The following is a 19,354-nucleotide window of genomic DNA, read 5'->3' as shown; positions in this document are numbered from 1 at the left end:
CCACCCCCCCAACCTCCCGCGCGCGCCTCTCCGCAATGACTCATTGAAACATCTCGCGCCGCGCTGATAAACCCGCATCTCTCTCTCTCTCTCTCCTCTCTCTCTCTCTTTCTCTCGCCACCTCATCCTCCTATTCTCCACCTCCGCACGCGCTCGCTCAGTCAGTCGCACAAGGCACCGCCGTGGATTGATGGGCTTCTTCTTCTTCTTCTTCTTCTTCCTCCGCTTGGATTCGATGAGCGTTCAGGACGTCTCGGGACTTTAATGCGCTGCATATTTTAATTTTTTTTTTTTTTTTTTTTTTTTTTTAAAAGCCTGAAGTCGGGACTTCGAAACGTTGACAGAGTGAGAGTGCGGAGCTACGCGCGGGCTGAAGGTAAGACGTTTTTCGTCATATTTCTTTCCCAAAAATTGTTTTATTCTTTCCGCTTGGATATGAAAAGAACGACAATAATAATAACAACCACAACAACAACAACAACAACAAACCCAGACTGAATTTGTAGACAAGCGGATGCCGCCCCCCCCCCCCCCCCCATTATGATGATGATGATGATGATGATGATGATGATGATGATGATGATGATCCGGACACGTCAAACATTTCACCGTCATCCGTTCTTTGGTTGATTCTCACGGGCGACAACAACTTGTGCACCGGTCACGGGGAAGGGGCGCGCGCGCGCGCGTGTGTGTGTGTGTGTGTGTGGGGCAGCTGCGTAACACACAGCGGATGTGTCGGTCACGGTCTCACGCACACCACAAAGAAAGTGGACACCATACGCAACAAGCTCGGTGAACTTTGAGCGCAAGAGAGGCTCCCCCCCCCCCCCCCCGCCCCTAACCCTTCAGCCCTCCAATGCGCTTGTTATATTGTATTTTTTTGTGCTTTTACTGTGTGTAAAAGCTTTATGTCTTTACTGTATACGTTTTTGTGAGCCATGCAACTCGTTCCCTTTGCGCCAGTCTGCCTCTGCCTCTCTATCTCCCCCTTCGACGTGCGCACTTCTCTATCCGGGCAGCCACAAGATGGTGGTGTGGATATCTGGATGTGTGCGCGCGCACCCCCCCCACCCCCGAAAAGACGGGAACGTTGAAAGAGATGCGGACGCTAAATGGGTTCTGTGCCCTGCGTGACTTTAATTTATTTATGAATTAATTTATCTATTTGGTTTCATTCGCAGTCTGCTCAGGAATTGCGACGATTTATCTTCTTTCTTCTTTTTGTTTTTATTTATTTATTTATTTTTTAATGCGTGCGCTTTGCGCCGGAGGTGGCGGTCCGGCGGGCGCGGAGAGAAACGACCTTGCGTTCCCTCTATCCTCCTCTCGTCTCGCCGCTTCCGCCGACATCCCGGGGCGCAAGTTGATAAACATGCGGTACGCGCTCCAGAAAAGACGCAGCCTCTCTTTTTTTGGGTGGTGGTGGTGGAGGGTATTTTAGTCATGGCTGTGCAGCTGTCCCACCAAATCATATAGTATATATATTAAAGTGAAATATTCCCTCATGGTGCAGTTGAGCCTTGTGCTTATTTGCTATAAAAAATAAATAAAAAAAATGATTAAAAAAAAAATGATTAAAAAAAAAAATAATAAAAAAATGCGGCAGTCGTGAACCTTTCCGACTTTCAGGAATCTTGGTGTTATCGCCTGCGTCCCGTCTGTCTTTCAAAATCCTCCCTCCCCCCAAAACACACACACACACACACACACACACACACACACACACACACACACACACACACACACACACACACCGTTCGATCTGGTGCCGCAGGCCAATTTCTGAAAAAAAACCGCAAGCGTGTCGTTAAAAGGGAAATCAAATGTTTAACCGCCACACAATTCATTCCGCCGCTTTCCAAATAACAAAGGAGTTTCTCGTGGTCACATCTGTGGACAAACGGGAAATTGTTTTTTCCTAAATCTGAGCTTTTTTTTTGAGATGTCAGCTACTGGTTGTGTGTGTGTGTGTGTGTGTGTGTGTGTGTGTGTAGCTAAGCTTTGTCCCAAGGGTTGCAGGGTCATATGGGGTTGAGATGACAGTGAACGTCTTGATTGATTCCCATTGCAGGCATTCCGTCACGCTCCATCGGTGGTGTAGTAGTGCACGCTAAATGCTAAACAACAGCAACACAAATGTGATTCTCATTTTTTTTTTTTTTTTACCTGAATCAAGCAGCCCTAGTGCAGGGTATATGCAGGTATGTACCCACATTTTTTAAGTCAGCTTTTCCTATACCAGGGCTGGGCAAACTTTTTGACTGGTGGGGCCACAATGGGTTGTATAATTTGACAGAGGGGGCCGGAGCAGGAGCAGATGGATGGAGTGTGTTGGTGACCCAACTCATAGGAGGAAACAATATATCATGGGATTTGGAGATAACATGCGCTTTAAGTCAATTGGAAATTAACCAAAGCAAAGTTACAGCATAATATTTATCAGGGCGTTGATCCCTTTGCGGAATGGGTTGTTTAAACAAACAACAAACTGCTTTTCACACAAACACAATCACGCGACCTACAAGTTGGCGACAGCTGCGGTATCTGAGTGCATCCTTTCCACTCCACTCCAGATTGATCCCATCTCAAACCAAAACTGAAGGCGCAAACTGTTTCTTGGCTGCACCTTCCTGAAGGTTCGCCTCTGCAAGACAGTCCCTACTAAGGCAGTTTGCAAGTTTGTCCTTGGTTGTACGTAGTGCGCCACAGAAAACCAAAAACACTTGACAACAGTTCAACCGATGAATCTCGTTGAAATACGTCAGGCCTTTCTCCACTCGCACGATTTGGAATTCCGCAAGTTGCGCAGCGCCTCCTTCAGATGATTTACCTGCCACGTCGAAACCTTGATTCAGATAGACATGTTATTACTTTGCATGGTCTTCAGCTCTGAGCAACTCGATTGACAGCGTGTTGCCTGTTAAGGGGTGAAGGACTCTCCGGGCCCCTGCGCCATGGGCTCATTATTTATTTACGTGCCCTTTTATCTGGGCCTAAGGGACTTGTTGTTTTTGGTGGTGTGTGCCATATTTCAATTTCATTTGTAGCTCATTGGTGTTTGAATGGCCTATTGACATTCTGATGGTATAATGGCATTGTAACTGAAAAATAATGACCGGCATAAATAGCGTGACATTCTGTTCCTATCTAGGATTAAATGAATAAACAAAAATTGTGATTGTGACTATGTCGATCTATTGTGTTATCTATTATAGAATTAACATAATTGAGACATGATTGCTATTGTAATAATAATTGGCAGAAATATTTAATTAGCAGCATTTGCTTACCATGTCAAAGTTGTTATTTCACATAGTTGAAGCATAATTATTTGGATAGCAATTTTTTTTTCTCTTTTTTTGCTCTGGGTTCATCTTTCTTTTTGTGCGTCACCAAACAGCTTACTGACACATGATGTACATGTACCTTTGGTTCTCCATGAGGAGGCAGTGTAGCAGAGTAACCTTTCGTTCAATAGTAAAGGTTTTGTTCCTGACAATGTACGAGGTGTAATTAAGTTTACATACTGCGTACTAGACGTGTGATGTTGAATCTGTGCGTCAGGGTCAGTGAGTCCAGTATCTTGTGCTAAAACCTAGTAATACCCTGTCCTCTTAATCAATAGTTTCATGGTTTTTGTAAAACAGGGTGAAAAAAAGCAATTGCCAGAAATCTGGAAAGTTCGGCCAGTGATATGGGACTTGCTTGTATCGCTTAGGGAATGTTAGCTCTGAGAAATGTCCTCCTAGGGTGTATTCACACCAGGAACGTCCTTTAATTCGCTTTCATTGGTGCTGACCAAAATGTATCTTTTTGGTTTGGTGCGGTTCCTTTTCACGTTGCAACTTTCGCAAGAGTCCTAGGATTTGACAACAAACCCACATGTGTGCAAAGATCGTTCAATCATTGGACAAAAAGGTCTGGGGCGGGGTAACACGGTAAAATACGGAAATCAAACAATCGTGGATCTCCAGCGCGCTGCACTCGTTGTGCTCATAATGTTTGTTTTTTTCACACAAACACAAGCGTTTGCAGGTCATTTGGAGCATCAGAAGCTTTTGATGGAACGTCGATTTTATGAGGAGATGTTTACCATTTTGCGACAACGAAGACGTTTGGCAAGAAGCGTCTCCTCGTTGCTCCACGTTGAACCACGACTCATGTTAGCCTGACGGTCTGACAACGTGCTACTAAACTTTCTACTATGCTAACCAAAACATTATTTCCCATGATGGTTGTGGCTATGGAAGCCTGTGACGTGTAAAACAGTGTGTGATTTCACAACTGGTTCGAGCCACGGTGCGGTCGCTTTCACACATCAACCGAACCGCGAGGTCTCGGACCGGCTGTTTGCTCCGGACCAGAGTTCGCTGGTTTGTATTCACACCAGCCCAAAAGGTCCGCACAAGGGACTTTTTTGGTTTAGTTCGAACCAAACAGGGCAGGTTTGAGTACGCCCTTACTCAAATTGACTCCGGTCCGCAAGCTGGTATCTGTAACAGATGTGTCTTGTTAAACACCGTAGCATGCTCAAGTTCTATCATGAAAGATGAAGGGAATCAGAGACACTTGTTTGTTGTTTTTGGTCCTTGCTCGCGAGCTTAAAACGCCATGGAAAATCCCTGTGCTCTTACTTAACGGAACAGTCAACAGTCCTGGCACTTACTCGATTCCTGTTCTGGCACCGCTAAGAACGTCTGCCAAATGTTCCAAAATAAATAAATAAATAAAATAAATAAATCCTCGACTGTTACAGCATGAAGCATCCTAACAGTCCCAAAGTGTTAGGTTCACTCTCAGGAGATACGGAATGAGGCTAAAACAAAATGTGAACAGCCTTATTAATTGGGGATTTTGGAAAGAATGCCAGTGTGTTACTCCTACCTTTATTCAAACTAGAAATGGAAATTGGATTTTGCAACTGGGATATGTTTCACACACACACACAACAAGTCACAATTTCATTCTTCCCACTGCATGGAAGCGCCGCAGCTTCCCGATTTACGAATGGTGTGGTGCAAAATCTGCAAACCATTCTTTCGTGGAATTCAAAATTGTTTAAAAAGAGCGCGAAAATGAGCATGAAATGAAACAAATTAAATATTAGTGGACAGATTTAGCACAGCATTGCCAATATACTGCTGCCAAGCAAGCTTAAAACTGGTACTTGTGAGCTATCAGTTTAAGCCAGTGTGAATGACTTCACAGTATCTCAGATCTCACTGCTCTTGCCCCACCTAATGTTTCTTTCATAGGTTAACCGCATCTGAATGGAGAGTGAGGTGGACCACAGCTGGTGTGGTCTTTTTACGGCGCAGAGCCTATGCTGCCCTTGTGGGGTGTTGCTGGCGCGAAACAGACATGTGGAATTGAGCCAAAAAAAGACAAGTGGCTTGTGGAAAATGACATGACTTTGTTAGAAGACAAGAACTCTGTCTGTTCAGGATTTTTTTTTTCAGCGGCAAGGCGAATGCACCCACTTTACCAGAGAGGAAGGTGAAGAAGCACAGTGCATATTTTTACTCGTCCTCTGCTGCAGGACAGTTGCTGCGTTTTTGCGTGTGTGGAGTAGTTGGGCTGATAATGATAATGAGTGTAGCACGGTTAATTAGTAGTTGTCCAAGTATAAATATGGAGAAGAAAATTGAAGATCTGAGCAAGTGTGTCTGACTCCATCTAAAGAGGCTGGTCTTTGGCCTACAACAATAAATTGCGTTACCAAGATTAGCTCGCCAAGACATTTTGGTTTTAGTCAGTGCGTTTACATGAGACTTTAAATATTCTCATTATCACATGTGTCTGATTGGCAGTAATGCTTTGGCTTCATGAGAAGTGAGGTGGCAGAAGCAGCCTTGCTGAAAATGTAGGGAAACAATAATTTGTAAATAAATCTATATCAATATCCACAACATAATTTGTTTTTGCGTCCCTCTTATTATACAAAATGAAAAAAAAAAAGCGAAATTAGTGTGGAATTGTCAGGGATTGCTCGTCCTGAATATAACTGTTTCATCATCTCACCACAAGATGGGCATTTAGTGCAAGTGCACAGATGCAAATAAATATTCCGCCACAAAAACAGACAACCGTGTGATGATGTGTAATTTTACACGGTTAATTTTTTTCTGGCGTTGATTCAAAGTACCTGTGGCATTTTATAGCTGTGAGGGGCAGAACACCTATGACAGGATCAGTTTTACCATGATTGAAATGCAAAATGGCACATCCCCTTCATTGATATTCATCAGCCTTATCTCCAATAATCATTAAGGGCGGGAGCAAGGCCAGTGCTGCCATGGAGAGACGCTGTGCACGGACTACATTCAGCCGAGGCTGTTTTTTTCGAAACAAGCGCCACACCTAAGTCTCAGTTCTACTCACCGCTGCGTATCTGCTGACGTCATTGCGCTGAGATCGCGTAGATGAAGTGCTACAGAATTCAAGAGTCCGGCGGTGGCCAGTGTTCTTAGTTGTTGGCCACTTTTGGCTGTAGTGGAACGATGACGTCGTTCACGCCAGACTTGAAGCGACGCGCACCTCCGTGGCCGCTTCCCGCCGTGCAGCGATTGTTTCGCCGTCTGGTCCATTTTGTGCCCGAGCAGCGGGCGAAACAGCCAGAGGACAATGAGCAATTATCAAAGCGCTGATGGAACGTGATGGAAAACTTTTGCATCAGTACTTGATATACGCCGCGACTGGCGCGATATTATGATTTAGCGCACGTTACGCTCAAAGTCATCCCGTGCGGCAGGTAAAAAAAAGTGCTGATGTCCCAATTCCATCGCAAGCCATTTGGTGCAGAGCCGATCGGAGCCGATTATTACCCGGGTTGCTTGCCGGGTTGTTTGACCCGCTTTGTCGCGGAACAGCGCGGCTCGGTGAGCAGATTCCACTGCCACCAAATGCCGATTAGTAGCGGGACATCACCACATTTTTTGGCCAGTGGAATTGGGGCTCTATTGATTAGTGGCATGATAGAAAGAGAATAAACACATACATCCTCAGGAAATTAGTTACAATTATTACAATTTTTTGTAATTAAAAACTGCGTTTCACCCAGATCCCCAACCGGTCGACCAGCTTCTGCAAGGGTCACGCTACACGATGTTTGCCCAATTTTGGGACGACGAATACGTTGCAGGCAAACTTTCACGGTCAGTGGAGGTCAGGACAGAAAGAAATCCTTTGCGTGTACTGTGAAATAATCATGGACCACGACCAAGCAAGAAGAGTTTTATGACGTTTTGTGCCTAGCAAACCACGGCCACCACGTGTACCTTTCCCACTTCCTGACTACCTCTGAACTTGCGCGAGGTTGTGATGACAAAGCATGACGACTCGTCAGGCTTCTGGCCAGGACGGAATGAGGTCACTCTCCCGATCAAGACACAGCAAGAATTCACTGCACAATGATCTGACATATGATGATTGTGAACGGCCAAATAGTCAGCTAACTTGACCTTGGCATTATGCAACGTAAACTGAAACCATCACGCTAAAACATGCATTAAAATATGTGAATTGCAACATGAATGTCATATCATACATTCAGTAACTCTAAAGATGCAAAGGTGTTCAAAATTCTTTTCACTTGTATGGCTATGCTAGAATGAAAGGAGAGGTTGTTAGAGCAGATATGTTGTCTTGTTTAGAGACAGTGACACTAAGGAGAAGACAAGGGGGCACAGCTGGAGGTGGCAGAGATTAAGTTGTTGACCTTCTCTTTGGCCCTGACCTGGTCGGACAGGATCAGGAATAGGAAAACATTGGAGGGATGGCACGTTTGATGTTTTGGTGATAAAATAATAAGAAGAAAATGGGGAACCTATAGGACCTAATATCACCCTGTGGGAAATGGGACCCTTTAAAACAAAGGACCCAGGCAACGTAAGACTTTAGGAAACATACAACCATGGGAAGATAGCGCTCTAGAAAAGAACGGGTCCTGGGCATCCGTACCATTTGGATTGTCATTTAAGACATTTACTACCTTGTAGGTCAGCATTTTTCTCTGTCACAAGCACGGAAATTGCAATGCCAAAGCACAGCCAGCATTAAAATAACACTCATACTCCTCATTGCTACTGCATGTGCCTCACTGTCGAGGCACATGAACACACAGAATTTTGCATTCTACCATGGCGGTTTTAAGGAATGAATCACACAGGGAATAACAAATTCCCTTAGATACGCCCTAGACACACATGTACTCCATACAGGGATCTTTGGCCCCAAAGTGCCTCCAAGGCCAGCAATTTGTTGCACTGAACATGTGATGTAAGAAAAGAATTTGAAACAATCAACAAGCGAGAGTAGGACTTGCATGTCAGCAGCCGTCGGTCACTTGGAAATCAACGAGATCTTCCAAACTGATTAACGCTTCTCTATGTTAAGCGCCGTGATTTATTCTTTTTGCAAGGGTTAGTATTTGCATTTAATGTGTCACAGGCTGTCTGCCGTGGTTAGGGCTTACGTTTTTGTTGCTGTTGTGGCTTTTTACACTGCAATTGCACAGTCGCTGCTAGTGGCTTACGAACACGTTCCGATTGTCACCAGTCGAAGGGATTAAACTTTTTATTTCTGATCTCGAAACGTTCACGCATCAAACCCCCGGTTTCCTCCTTCTCCCGACCAACGGACACTTCAGCAAACATTTACTCTGAGTCGCACAACAGATCCCAGTGCACCGATCTCAACAGTGTGCTCTCATCGAAGCGCGACTTTCGCCTCTAGTTCCGCCCTTTTGAAAATCAGGCCTCCTCTCCTCCACAGACGCAATCAAAAGAACTCCTACATGGGGCAAATTTTAGGGAGAAGAGGAACGGGAGCGGGAAGTTAAGGAGAGATTTTTCCACTCAGAGAATTTCTTTAGCCGCAGTCTGGAAAAATGCCAGGCCCCCCCCACCCAACCTCCCCTCTTCTGACATTGTTAGGCAAGCAGAACTTACACTGCAGTTTCCTTTGTGTGTGTGTGTGTGTGTGTGTGTGTGTGTTTTTTAAAAACCGCCATCAGCAGGTGTCATTGATCGTTGCCATGGAAACACCACTGGCAGGGATAACGTGAACTTGGTGGCAGTGCGTTCAGCCTCCTTTACATCTTAACGGGTCGTTGGATCTGCTTCACAATTGGGCAATAAAAACGGAAGAGTTTCAAGTTTTAATCCCCTCCCATCCTCCACCCTCTTCCAGCACTCCAGCGCCCGGGCGACACTCAAGCAAGCGCTCCGTTGATTTAAACTGAACCACTCGAAACTCTGAGCGTCAAAAAAACAAAGATGTTTTGAGCAGCGTAGCCTGTTTTTAGCCTCGTAAACCGCAGATGTTATATATAGAGGTTATGAGATATACTAAATGCACTGTGTGTTTCCCACATTTGCATTATCTCAGCCGTCGTCGATTATGTCCTCCTGTGCATTTCGCCTCCTTGATCGTAAGCACTGTTGAACTTCGTCGCAAAAGACAAAATGCGAGCACAAGTTTTTATGTTTAATCTGCTTTCCAGTTGGTTGCCTTTTTTGCCGCAGAGGCAAATTGAAAACTCTAAATTGACCGTAGGCATGAGTGTGGGTGAATGGTTGTTTGTCTTTGTTTGTCTTTCTATGTATTCACCTCACCTTTCCCCTATGACAGTGAGTGTTTAAAACGGATGGATGGAGGTTTTTTTTTTATTTTTGGCAGAAAAGTGTGATTGCATCACAACTTACCTCCTGCTTTTGCTCCAAACCGCGTGTGCCAAACTACGATCTGGGAGCAATTTAAAACTACACCACCAACATACAACACCAAGGACTGGTTGTAACTGTATGGCATTTTGTTGCATGTTGTCAAGTGACCGTTGCCCATTCAACTATAAATCCTGAGTGGATTCCTCCCTCGCAGAACAACATCTGTCTCCAGATACCACAAAGCAGTTGCTGCTGGTGGGCTGACGTGAGCTTTAATAATTAATTGGGCCTGAATCACCATGGCGATTAATCAACATTTCTTTTTAGGTCAAAGCAGCCAGGTGCGAGATTGTTATTGACCAATAAAGCCAGTTTATCCCTAGACCAACATTGTCAATATTACTTGTGCACAGTAATAATATAATATTACGTACTACATTGTATCAAATCCAATCATAATACATTACTTTTAACTACAATTCTTTGTAGGTTACTAACAAACTAATCAATAATTTTTAACTTTCCTCTCCATTTATCACCATAACTCTTTCTCTCTCTCTCTCTCTCTCTCTCAAACACACACACACACACACACACACACATACCTGAATATTCTACACAGGTCTTCGTGTACTCAGTTGTGATAAAAACATGTCAGTGGGCTGGTCAGTGAATACCGACAAACTTATCAGGAACTGAGTGAATTTCACGTGGCTAGAAAGAAACATACACATGGATTTGTTGGATCTAACAGTAGGTCCTGTGAAATTGAGTTATGAAAGAAAATGCACAGAAATTGACTAAACTCTTTTTTTCTTTTAATCTTTCTGTGTTTTTACAGATTACCTCCATCCAGCTGCAACGCTGGTACATATAAGCCCACCCCAAGGCGGCTTTTGCCACGACAGGAATTTGCACATCGGTCGAATATCTCTACGCGGGCTCTCATGATGGAGAACACTGAGAAAGCTAATCTTTTCGACTTGGGGTCATTCGCCCAACTCACAGCCTGAGGAAGGAGCTGCAAAGAACCCAGCGGAAGGGTAGGACGGGTACAAACGGCCGTTAACAATGAGGTGCCAGGCACAGTTTCCGCACATGGGGAGCGTGTCGGCGCTCAGAAGCCCCCTGTGGATGTGTCACCTCACCGCCAAGGCCAACATTCTATTCTACATCGGATTGGTGTCCATTTGCGCTGCCGGCCTGCAGGCTCAACAGCACCCAGTGGTCACCACTAATTACGGGAAATTGCGAGGAGTGAAGGTAACATTACCAAATGAGATTCTGGGACCGGTGGAGCAATACTTGGGGATTCCGTACGCACTGGCTCCGACGGGAGAGCGGAGATTTCAGGCACCTGAGCCGCCGATGTCCTGGCCAGGAATTAGGAACGCTACTCAGTTCGCGCCCGTTTGTCCTCAATTCTTGGAGGACCGCTTTTTGCTCAATGATATGCTGCCCGTGTGGTTCACCGCCAACTTGGATACGGTGGTGAGCTACGTGCAGGAGCAGAGCGAGGACTGCCTCTACCTGAACGTCTATGTCCCCACAGAAGACGGTAAGCCAACTGTATCTATCCCCGACCGCTTTTTCTGTCTTGTATTTCTTTTTGCTCTTGCTCTTTTTGGTGAACATCTTGACAACTGGCTCGCTTTGCCGCCGACATTGTGCAAATCTATCGGTTAAACCTGTTTGATGGCACAAGGCGCATTTGAATGGTCAGAAGAAGAGCAGGGTGGGATTATTTTCAGCCGCGATGTGGCAGGATGGGTCAGCGAGTGGGAAGCAATCTGATCTGACGTTGACTAAGAGCCGCTCAAAAACAAAGTTACGCCGAATTGCATTAGAACTGAGTTTTTGCAGCACGATTTTTATCAGGTCGGCGTTTAATCTGATTGCTAACGACCCACGTTAACACACCTACTATCTATGTGGGTCATTTCAGCAGTCTCAGTGACAATCTTGATCTAACTGGTTTTCAGCAAGTTTTGTTGGTTGCCTTGTTTTAGCCAATTTACCAAATTCAAACATTTCCTACATGGAAAAAGCCTCACCCAACAAACATATCCAATTCAAGAATTCACTTTTAAGGTTCTGGCTTCAGTGGATTCAACGAAAAACTGTAGGAACTCTGACTTTCAGACGGGACGTGTTTGTTTGCTTTTTCTTTGTCAGTGCCTGTCAGGTTTTCTCTTTTTGTCCCTCTGATTTGACCAGCAGTCACATCACAGAAACAGGGGGGGCCAACGTAGAGTCCCTTTTTTGTCCCAGATCTGAGGGTGACGCAATCAAAAGCCTGGACTTAAAGGGTTTGTGTCACTTCAGAGCTCAAACGCTCATTCATAATATTTCTCCCTGCCACAACCACCCCACCCCCTGCTCGAGTAAGCGCTGATGATCCGGAGCGGGTGTGACACTTGCCCGGGCTGAGCGTTTTCAACCAGCTGGGTCCTGCTGCCGTGTGTGTACGGTCTCGTCGAGCGTCGAGCCGGAGGTCAGCGGGTAGCGGGAGCTGTTTTAGGAAGCGACAGGACGAACCCTGCGGACGGATAGCAGAGCGCATTACCGTGCGTGTCGGCCTGAGGTCCTTGACAGCGCTGCACTAAATTTAGTCCCAGCTCTTGAGTACAAAGTAGATTTCAAAACATGCATCGGAGGAGGAATAATCTCATGCCACTGCCGAAGTGGTCGAGTTTTTTTTTTTTCCAACCTCTCTTGCCGCTTGGATACCCAAAGGCCGCTGCAATCCTTTTTGTTTTTAGTTTATACGACAGACCTATTTTCTTTGTGCCAGTGAAAGTGATTAAAAGGATAGGGTTGAATAATTTGGCCAATTCGCTTATTGCCATAATCCCTACGGTCATAGGAGTAGGTTACAGTAGGTACATTCGGTTTAATTACCAGTGACTGTTGTTTTTAGCTTTTTAAGGTATTCTGCGCCTCCCTAAAAAACAAACCTCTGATGTATGTTTTAATGGTAATTCGACTGGGCACAATTTATTTACACCTCATTTTGACACCTCCATGATTCATACATCGCATGACGTCCACAGATTAACTGGTGTAATTGCAGTCAGTATTCACAATGGTCCCTACATTTTAAAGGGCTAGTTCAACATTTTGGCAAATTGCACTTTTCCCATAATCCCCATATGAGTAGTTTCAGGCCCTTCAAATATAAGTGGTTGTTGTTTTGAGATCTGTATTCGATGAGTTTTGAAGGAGGGAGACCTGCACCCTTGTTTGCAAAATGTCCCTTTCAAAAGTTGGAACATTACTCACAGGAACCAAGTAGTCTGTGGTATTAACACCTTCAGCGGTGCTATGTGGAAAAAGGCATAAAATGTACAAAGTGTGGAGGCATCAAAAGTGAAGTGTAAAATATTAATTTCCAAATTTATTGTGTTTTACTTATTAAAACTATTGTTCTTACACTTAACATGCTTGCACTACATTGTTGGATTAATGTCTTTTCCTATTAAATTTACCAGGAGTCTGTCCTCGTAATCTAGTTTTTTTTTTTTTTCTTTTTTTTTTTGTAAAGCACACTTAACATGAAAAACACAGCCATGGATTCCCAGTAAGGGGCTTACCTGGGTGGGCACACGTATTAGTGGAAGGATTTCATCCTCTAATTCATGTATTCAAAGGATTTCTGCCAGGAGAGCAACAAAGTCGTGTCATACTTACTGCTGAGTAAACCTCGCATCACTTCTGACAGCGAACAGATGACCACCTGAATCGGCCACACTTAATAGGTCTTTGTCATGGTCTGTTAACGGCCTTGTTGCTGGAAGTCTTGTTAGCCGAACAAAGCGGGATTGTCCTTGAAACCGTTCAAAAATATGGTCTGACAAAGAAAGTAAAATTAAGAGGTGTAACAGGGCAATAAGTTATTTTTCACCACAAGAAAGTGCTGCTGAGCTCACTGGAGCCACACCTCCCTGAGCTCCACCCATCGCCATTGCTCCGCCCCTCTAGCTTAGCCTCAAAGCACTCAGCAAGCAAGGAAAACGTTGAAAGACGATGTTAGCGTGTGAATGTTAAAGTGAAGGAGCTGGACATGTTAACATTAACTAGAACGAATCAAAAGGTCAGATACAACCTTTTGTTACCAGAACTCTGTTAGCATGTCTTGTTTTGAAGGCGACTGATGCTGGAAAAAATAACTTTGGATGCATGAAACTAAACAAAAAGTCTCACTTAGTGTCAACAGCAGGCCTGTTTCTGATAGCAGTCATGTTTGTACCCTTGCATTTTACCCGTCATGCGCTGAATAATTGATTCTTCTTGGATTCTCGGTTTGGGACCGGTTTAAAGGGCACAAGCCGTCTGCACAGTGATGACTTGTTAGAGCGCTTCTGGCCATCCTCTGCATCATCGAAGGCGAGTGCCAACAAGCCGTTGAGAGAATCAGGCTGTCGACATACTGTATTCCTCTCTCTCACAAAGAAGTCAAAGACGGAGATTCCCGTGAAGTCGATGCTATATTATCATTCTGTGCATATGTCTGAAAATGAAGAGTTTCCACAATGGAACCATGCATGCATAAGAACTGTTTAATGGACTTCCAATCTGACGGAGCTGCAGTTTGTTTTCTCCAGTGGCCATTTGAGGTACTGCAGCCAAAAATAAAGATTTCCCCATAGACTGCAAAACAAGAATAAAGACACTGTATCATGGCTGACAGAACGGCTACCAAAATCATGTCTCATCACAAATCTTCCTACTGTGCATTTTGTCTGGGCATGTTCCGATTGGATGACGAGCTCAGATTCATCGTGGGAGTTACAGATGGCATGATGGGAAGTGACACTGCTGCGCATGTTCAATGGGCCGCATAATGCGGAAGTAAATTCATCGTGCTGGACTCTTGTTGGCGTATGCAGCAGGTGAAAAACTTTATTGAAATGAATGACTCAAAACCTTATGACATAACCACTACCACCCCCGCAAAAAACATAAAGTGGGTGGGTGGTGATGGGGAGGTACATTGAAAGGAGGGAACCGTGTGAAGTGGGCAAACGTTTGCGTGTTACCGCGAGGACTTCACTAACGGTGCATTCCATTTGAAGAACAACTGCGACGACGGCAATCGCGCTTGCTAAATCGGCTAAAAGCGCGAGGATGATGGGCTGAAAAGAATCGTAATGCGTCTCGGTAGTCTTAGCTCAGCGGGAGAGTGGCGTGTCTATCCCAGTTAGCGATTCCCACTTCGCTGCCCATCATCCTTATACAAACCCCGCACCCCCTTATACCCTCCAATGAGTTGGCCTTTTCAGAAATCCGATGTTATGTCAAAATATCCTGCCAGCCGAGGATCAGCCGAAGGGGATTTATCGCTTTCACCGCACCTCGAGTGGCCTGACAGATTAGGCAATGCCTTGTCTTTTGTCATTTGATTTGTAGTTTGAAAAAGGGGGATGGGAGGGGAAGGGGGATGGGAGGGTGCCCAGCTAGGGGGCGTCTGCGGGACATTCCCAGTGACTCTGCTGGAACTCTTTCATATGTTCCAGGAAGGTCTTTTTCTGAGGACATGGACAGCAGAAGGGAGAGTGTGTGTGTGTGTGTGTGTGTGTGTGTGTCGGGCTTTATCAGCTCCCGCAGTAACCGCATCACAAATGAATCCGAATGAAGACGTTCCCTCCTGGGCCACTCGGCCCAATCATAGGGGGGCAGATAGAAAGAAGAGTGCGCTTAAAGCTGAGCGTTACCTTCACACGTCCTTCCGAGAAACAATAAAAAAAAAACAATGCATCGGGTCTGCAAGGACCTTTATCAGCTTTCCCGGGATACTTCAGCGGGGGGGAGTGTGGGGGCATGGTGGCTTGGTAAATGAAAAGAGCCTTAACACATTATAGTGGCGCAGATAAAAAACAAAACATAAAAAAAAAGCGAGGTAAACAGGAGGTTGCCGTTATTCGCGCGCATCTGAGAGTCCCAAGCTCAAGATGCAACTGGTTGTTTTTGCATCTTATTATGATGCATTTTTGTTTTTTATTTCCCTTCAAAAAAAAACTAATTTTTGTGGTTTCGCCTCACGCGCCCATCTGGTAAAGAGTCCAGAGAAACTCTTTTTGCAGGGGAAACACTTGAAGAAAAGTGGGCCCAAAAGTCAATGCATTTCAGGAGGGTCAACAGTACAGGTCTGTTCTTCCCCGAAACAAGCAGTGAACCGGACTATAGTTTTTTTTTTTTTTTTTAAATAAAATGCAATTCACAGAAGTTTGGTTGTAAATAAAGATAAACTTGAATTTTTGATACATGATTAAGCATTAAAGGGACAATACGAGACTTTTACCAGTAGAGAGCGCAGCTGAGCACAGAACCCTAGGCGCGTAAAAGTTGAATGAACGAGGTGGACACGCTAAGGTTCGCCAAAATGATGCTGGATCCTAAACCCTGAACCCTAAATCCAGAGGGTCGCCTTCTGTTACCAGAACCCTGTTACAGTTTTTCCAAGGGTGATGAACCTGCATCCGAGACAAGACTCTGGAAAACTTGCAAGCGGTTTAGTGTTTTTCTTACCATGGTACAGATTTGAGGCTATATCCAGCATCATTTTAGCTAACCTGATACAGGGATGTCCAACTCAAATACACAGAGGGTCAAATGAGGTTTGCAAATCGCTTTCATTATTTTCACTTTTCACATGATCCACGAGCATCGTGTGTTATTGTTCACTGTTGTTTGTGGTTTGTTGTAGTGGAGCTTAATGGCTGCAGGCTGGTCATTAGTCGACAGACTGAGTTAATTAATGGGCTTCATCATATCTTTTATCGTTGAAGCCCACATCTACCACAGTGAATATGCTCTTGTAAGTGAGCGCTATCTATCTCTGTGAGCTACCGAGACTCACAGCAAGCACCGCTTTCTTCGAGGTGATTTGGAGAGGCAGACAACAACGCCGTCTGCTGTCGGAGGGCTACAAGAAAACCATGTCTTCGATTCTACACTTTGTGCCGTCACCATGGCGAGTGATCCGGACTGTTCGTTCATGGTGCAGACAAGTTCGGAAAACAGACTGGAGGGAGAGGGTTTGTAATTGTAGTGTATGGAGCTTCAGTAAAGGCAATGAAACGTATCTACTGACACCTTTTATTGTGTTGATAAATGAAGTAGAAAACACAACGGTAATGAAAGAGTTTTGAACACCTGGACTTGTGAAGGTGTTTAGAGCATCCAGGAAGTAACGACGAGCGGCAAAGCCAATTCCACTCCAGGTGAGAAGCGCCATTGTTCTGTATGAACTGACGAGTTGTACAGAGCACCGTGTTGTTGCAAACTTTTTTGGAGAACACAAATTACCTAAAAAGAGAATTATATGAGTGTCTCAACCGGAGTTATCCGATTCCAATTGGAGTTCTCAAACTCCGATCATAGTCGGACTAAGGCAATAATTAGATTTTCTGAAGTGTCATGTAAACACAATGATTGTGAAGATATTTTGAATAACAGCTACAAGAGATGAATTACTTTTGTAATTTTAAAAAAAAGGTTAGCAACTTTTGTTATTATAAAAAGCCTAAAGGCAACAGGCAACAACAAGTGCCTCTTTTTTGTTCAGAGACAAAATATTGGCAGAAATACATGGAAAATGGTGTTAAAAAATTCCAGGCAGTAATACATAAATGAAAAATACAATCTACAAAATGTAAAATAATTTTGGCCAATATTAAACTCTTCACATAGCCTTCTTGTTTTGTCAGGGGATATATCGAGACAATGAATTCACTTTTTGGTCACCAAAGAGTCAACCATTGCGCACCACACTAGCTTGAGACCGACTTCACTAAATCGTTCATTGAAGCAGCCCTCGCTGCAATTTTAATAGCTACTGTACGTGAACCACTGATGATCTACATTCGTGGAATGAAATAAAAAAATGAAATGCTCGCGGTTGATGTATTTTTTCTATCGTGTCAGTCGATAGCGGCGATAACATTTGGAAATCAGCCTCTTAATGCAAATTGTGCATTAATGTTGCCTCATCAACTGATTCCGTAACACACAGCTGACATGGTTGGACTGAGGATCGACTGGCACCGATCGGTCTTCCTGCTCTCTTTGGAAGGAACCACAGCGCCGTCAGCAGCTGTTGGCACCGCGGCTCCTTGTCGTACGGTGTTCTGAAGGGCTGCAGCTCGGAGCAGAATTCTAAAAGAACCGCCCTTCAGAACCTGACACGGCAAATGAAGTCCAGATGGTCTCCTATAATTCTTTGGTGGGAAACTGCTCTGTTCACCTGGTCCTCCATAGTGTCCATGCTGCCGTTGTTAGCTTTATTTTCTACACCTTTCTACACCTCACGCATGCCTTAGTACTGATCGATATAAATGAATGTGTTGTTCATCAAAGCCTATTAGAAACTGCTTCAGTAATTGTTTCCCAACATAACTGGGTGAGTTTCGCCAACGGACCAACAAGTGCAGAAATGTACGTGCCCCCTTTATCGGCTTGACGTGAAACCACCGCACATTTCCTGAAAATATTTCCTGAAATAAGGTCAAGTTTATGATTTGTACATTTCAGGCTTAATATTTTGTACGCCGTACAACCTGTCATTATGGCATAAACTATACGTTGGAAGGGGTAGAGCAAAGTTTTAGGTCAGTACAAACTTCATTCAAGTCATGTATACTTTCCTAATCATACCTTTACTAACATTTTGATTTATTTTTGTCTTTCACACTGCTAAATGTTCAATGTAATTAAGTACCCCAACACTGATACACCATGATATTTTTTAAAACAATAAGATCAACTGAATCATATGATGATGCAAAGTAGACGTAATGACGAATATTTATTGATGATAAAAAATAGTAATGGATATACAACTCTTACACACTTTCAAACAGCTATTTTTTAAAAAAATATATTTCACATTTGTATTGTTTTAAAACTGTGAAAATATATTCAAATTTTATTTGAAGAAGAAAATTATATTTTGCATATTTTGAGAAAATAAATTATTAAATGAGGGCGACACGGTGGCGCAGTGGTCAGCGCTGCCACCTAACAGCAAGAAGGTTGTGGGTTCGATTCCAGGCCTCGGACCTTTTTGCGTGGAGTGTTCATGTTCTCCCTGTGTCTGCTGGGTTCTCTCCGGGTTCTCCGGCTTCCTCCCACAGTCCAAAAAACATGCACATGAGGTCAATTGGAAACTCTAAATTGTCTGTAAGTGTGTTTGTGAGTGTGAATGGTTGTTTGTCTCAATGTGGCCCTGTGATGAACTGGCAACTTGTCCAGGGTGTCACCCTGCCTTCACCCTATGACAGCAGGCCCCCGGACCCTGAGCTCAGGAAGAAGTGGGTATGGAAAATGGATGGATGGATGGATGGAAATTGTTGAATCATAATCTGTTTCTCATGTAGTCAATACCCTAACCGTAATTGCACGCTTTGGGGGTTTGACAAACGAAATTTAGACTTGAAATTGGGGGTGTTGCAGCGCGGCAATGTGTCCCTTAAACTCTGGGAGTTGGCAACCGTACCGGCGGGCCAACTGTAATATGGTACTAATTAAATATCATCACATAGGCCAGATCTGGCCCGCGGGCTTTGAGTTTGACACATATGCTCTAGAAATAACACCACTAAAGCGTCACATATCAATTTTTTCATTTGTAATCTTATGTCTGGCAGTGATGAAATTGTGTATAGCCCTTTTAAATGGACAAAAAA

The 19,354-nt window shown here is 44.2% G+C and overlaps 1 protein-coding gene across 1 annotated transcript in view; it reads left to right on the top strand.

The window, feature by feature from the left end:
* Positions 1–149: 149 nt before the first annotated feature.
* The window catches only part of nlgn4xa (neuroligin 4 X-linked a), a 70,981-nt gene continuing 51,776 nt past the window's right edge, over positions 150–19,354 (top strand). The window contains exons 1-2 of the mRNA XM_076017474.1: positions 150–376; positions 10,510–11,226. Of these exons, the coding sequence (XP_075873589.1) occupies positions 10,740–11,226 (487 nt within the window). The 5' untranslated portion in view covers positions 150–376; positions 10,510–10,739. The remainder of the gene's footprint in view (positions 377–10,509; positions 11,227–19,354) is intronic.

The sequence above is a fragment of the Nelusetta ayraudi genome, unplaced genomic scaffold (genome assembly GCF_046127955.1).
Source record: "Nelusetta ayraudi isolate G7.1 ecotype Tasmania unplaced genomic scaffold, CSIRO-AGI_Nayr_v1 ptg000006l, whole genome shotgun sequence".
In the NCBI taxonomy this organism is placed as follows: Eukaryota; Metazoa; Chordata; class Actinopteri; order Tetraodontiformes; family Monacanthidae; genus Nelusetta; species Nelusetta ayraudi.
Note: the sequence above shows the minus strand (reverse complement) of the source record. Positions and strands in the feature narration are given on the sequence as shown.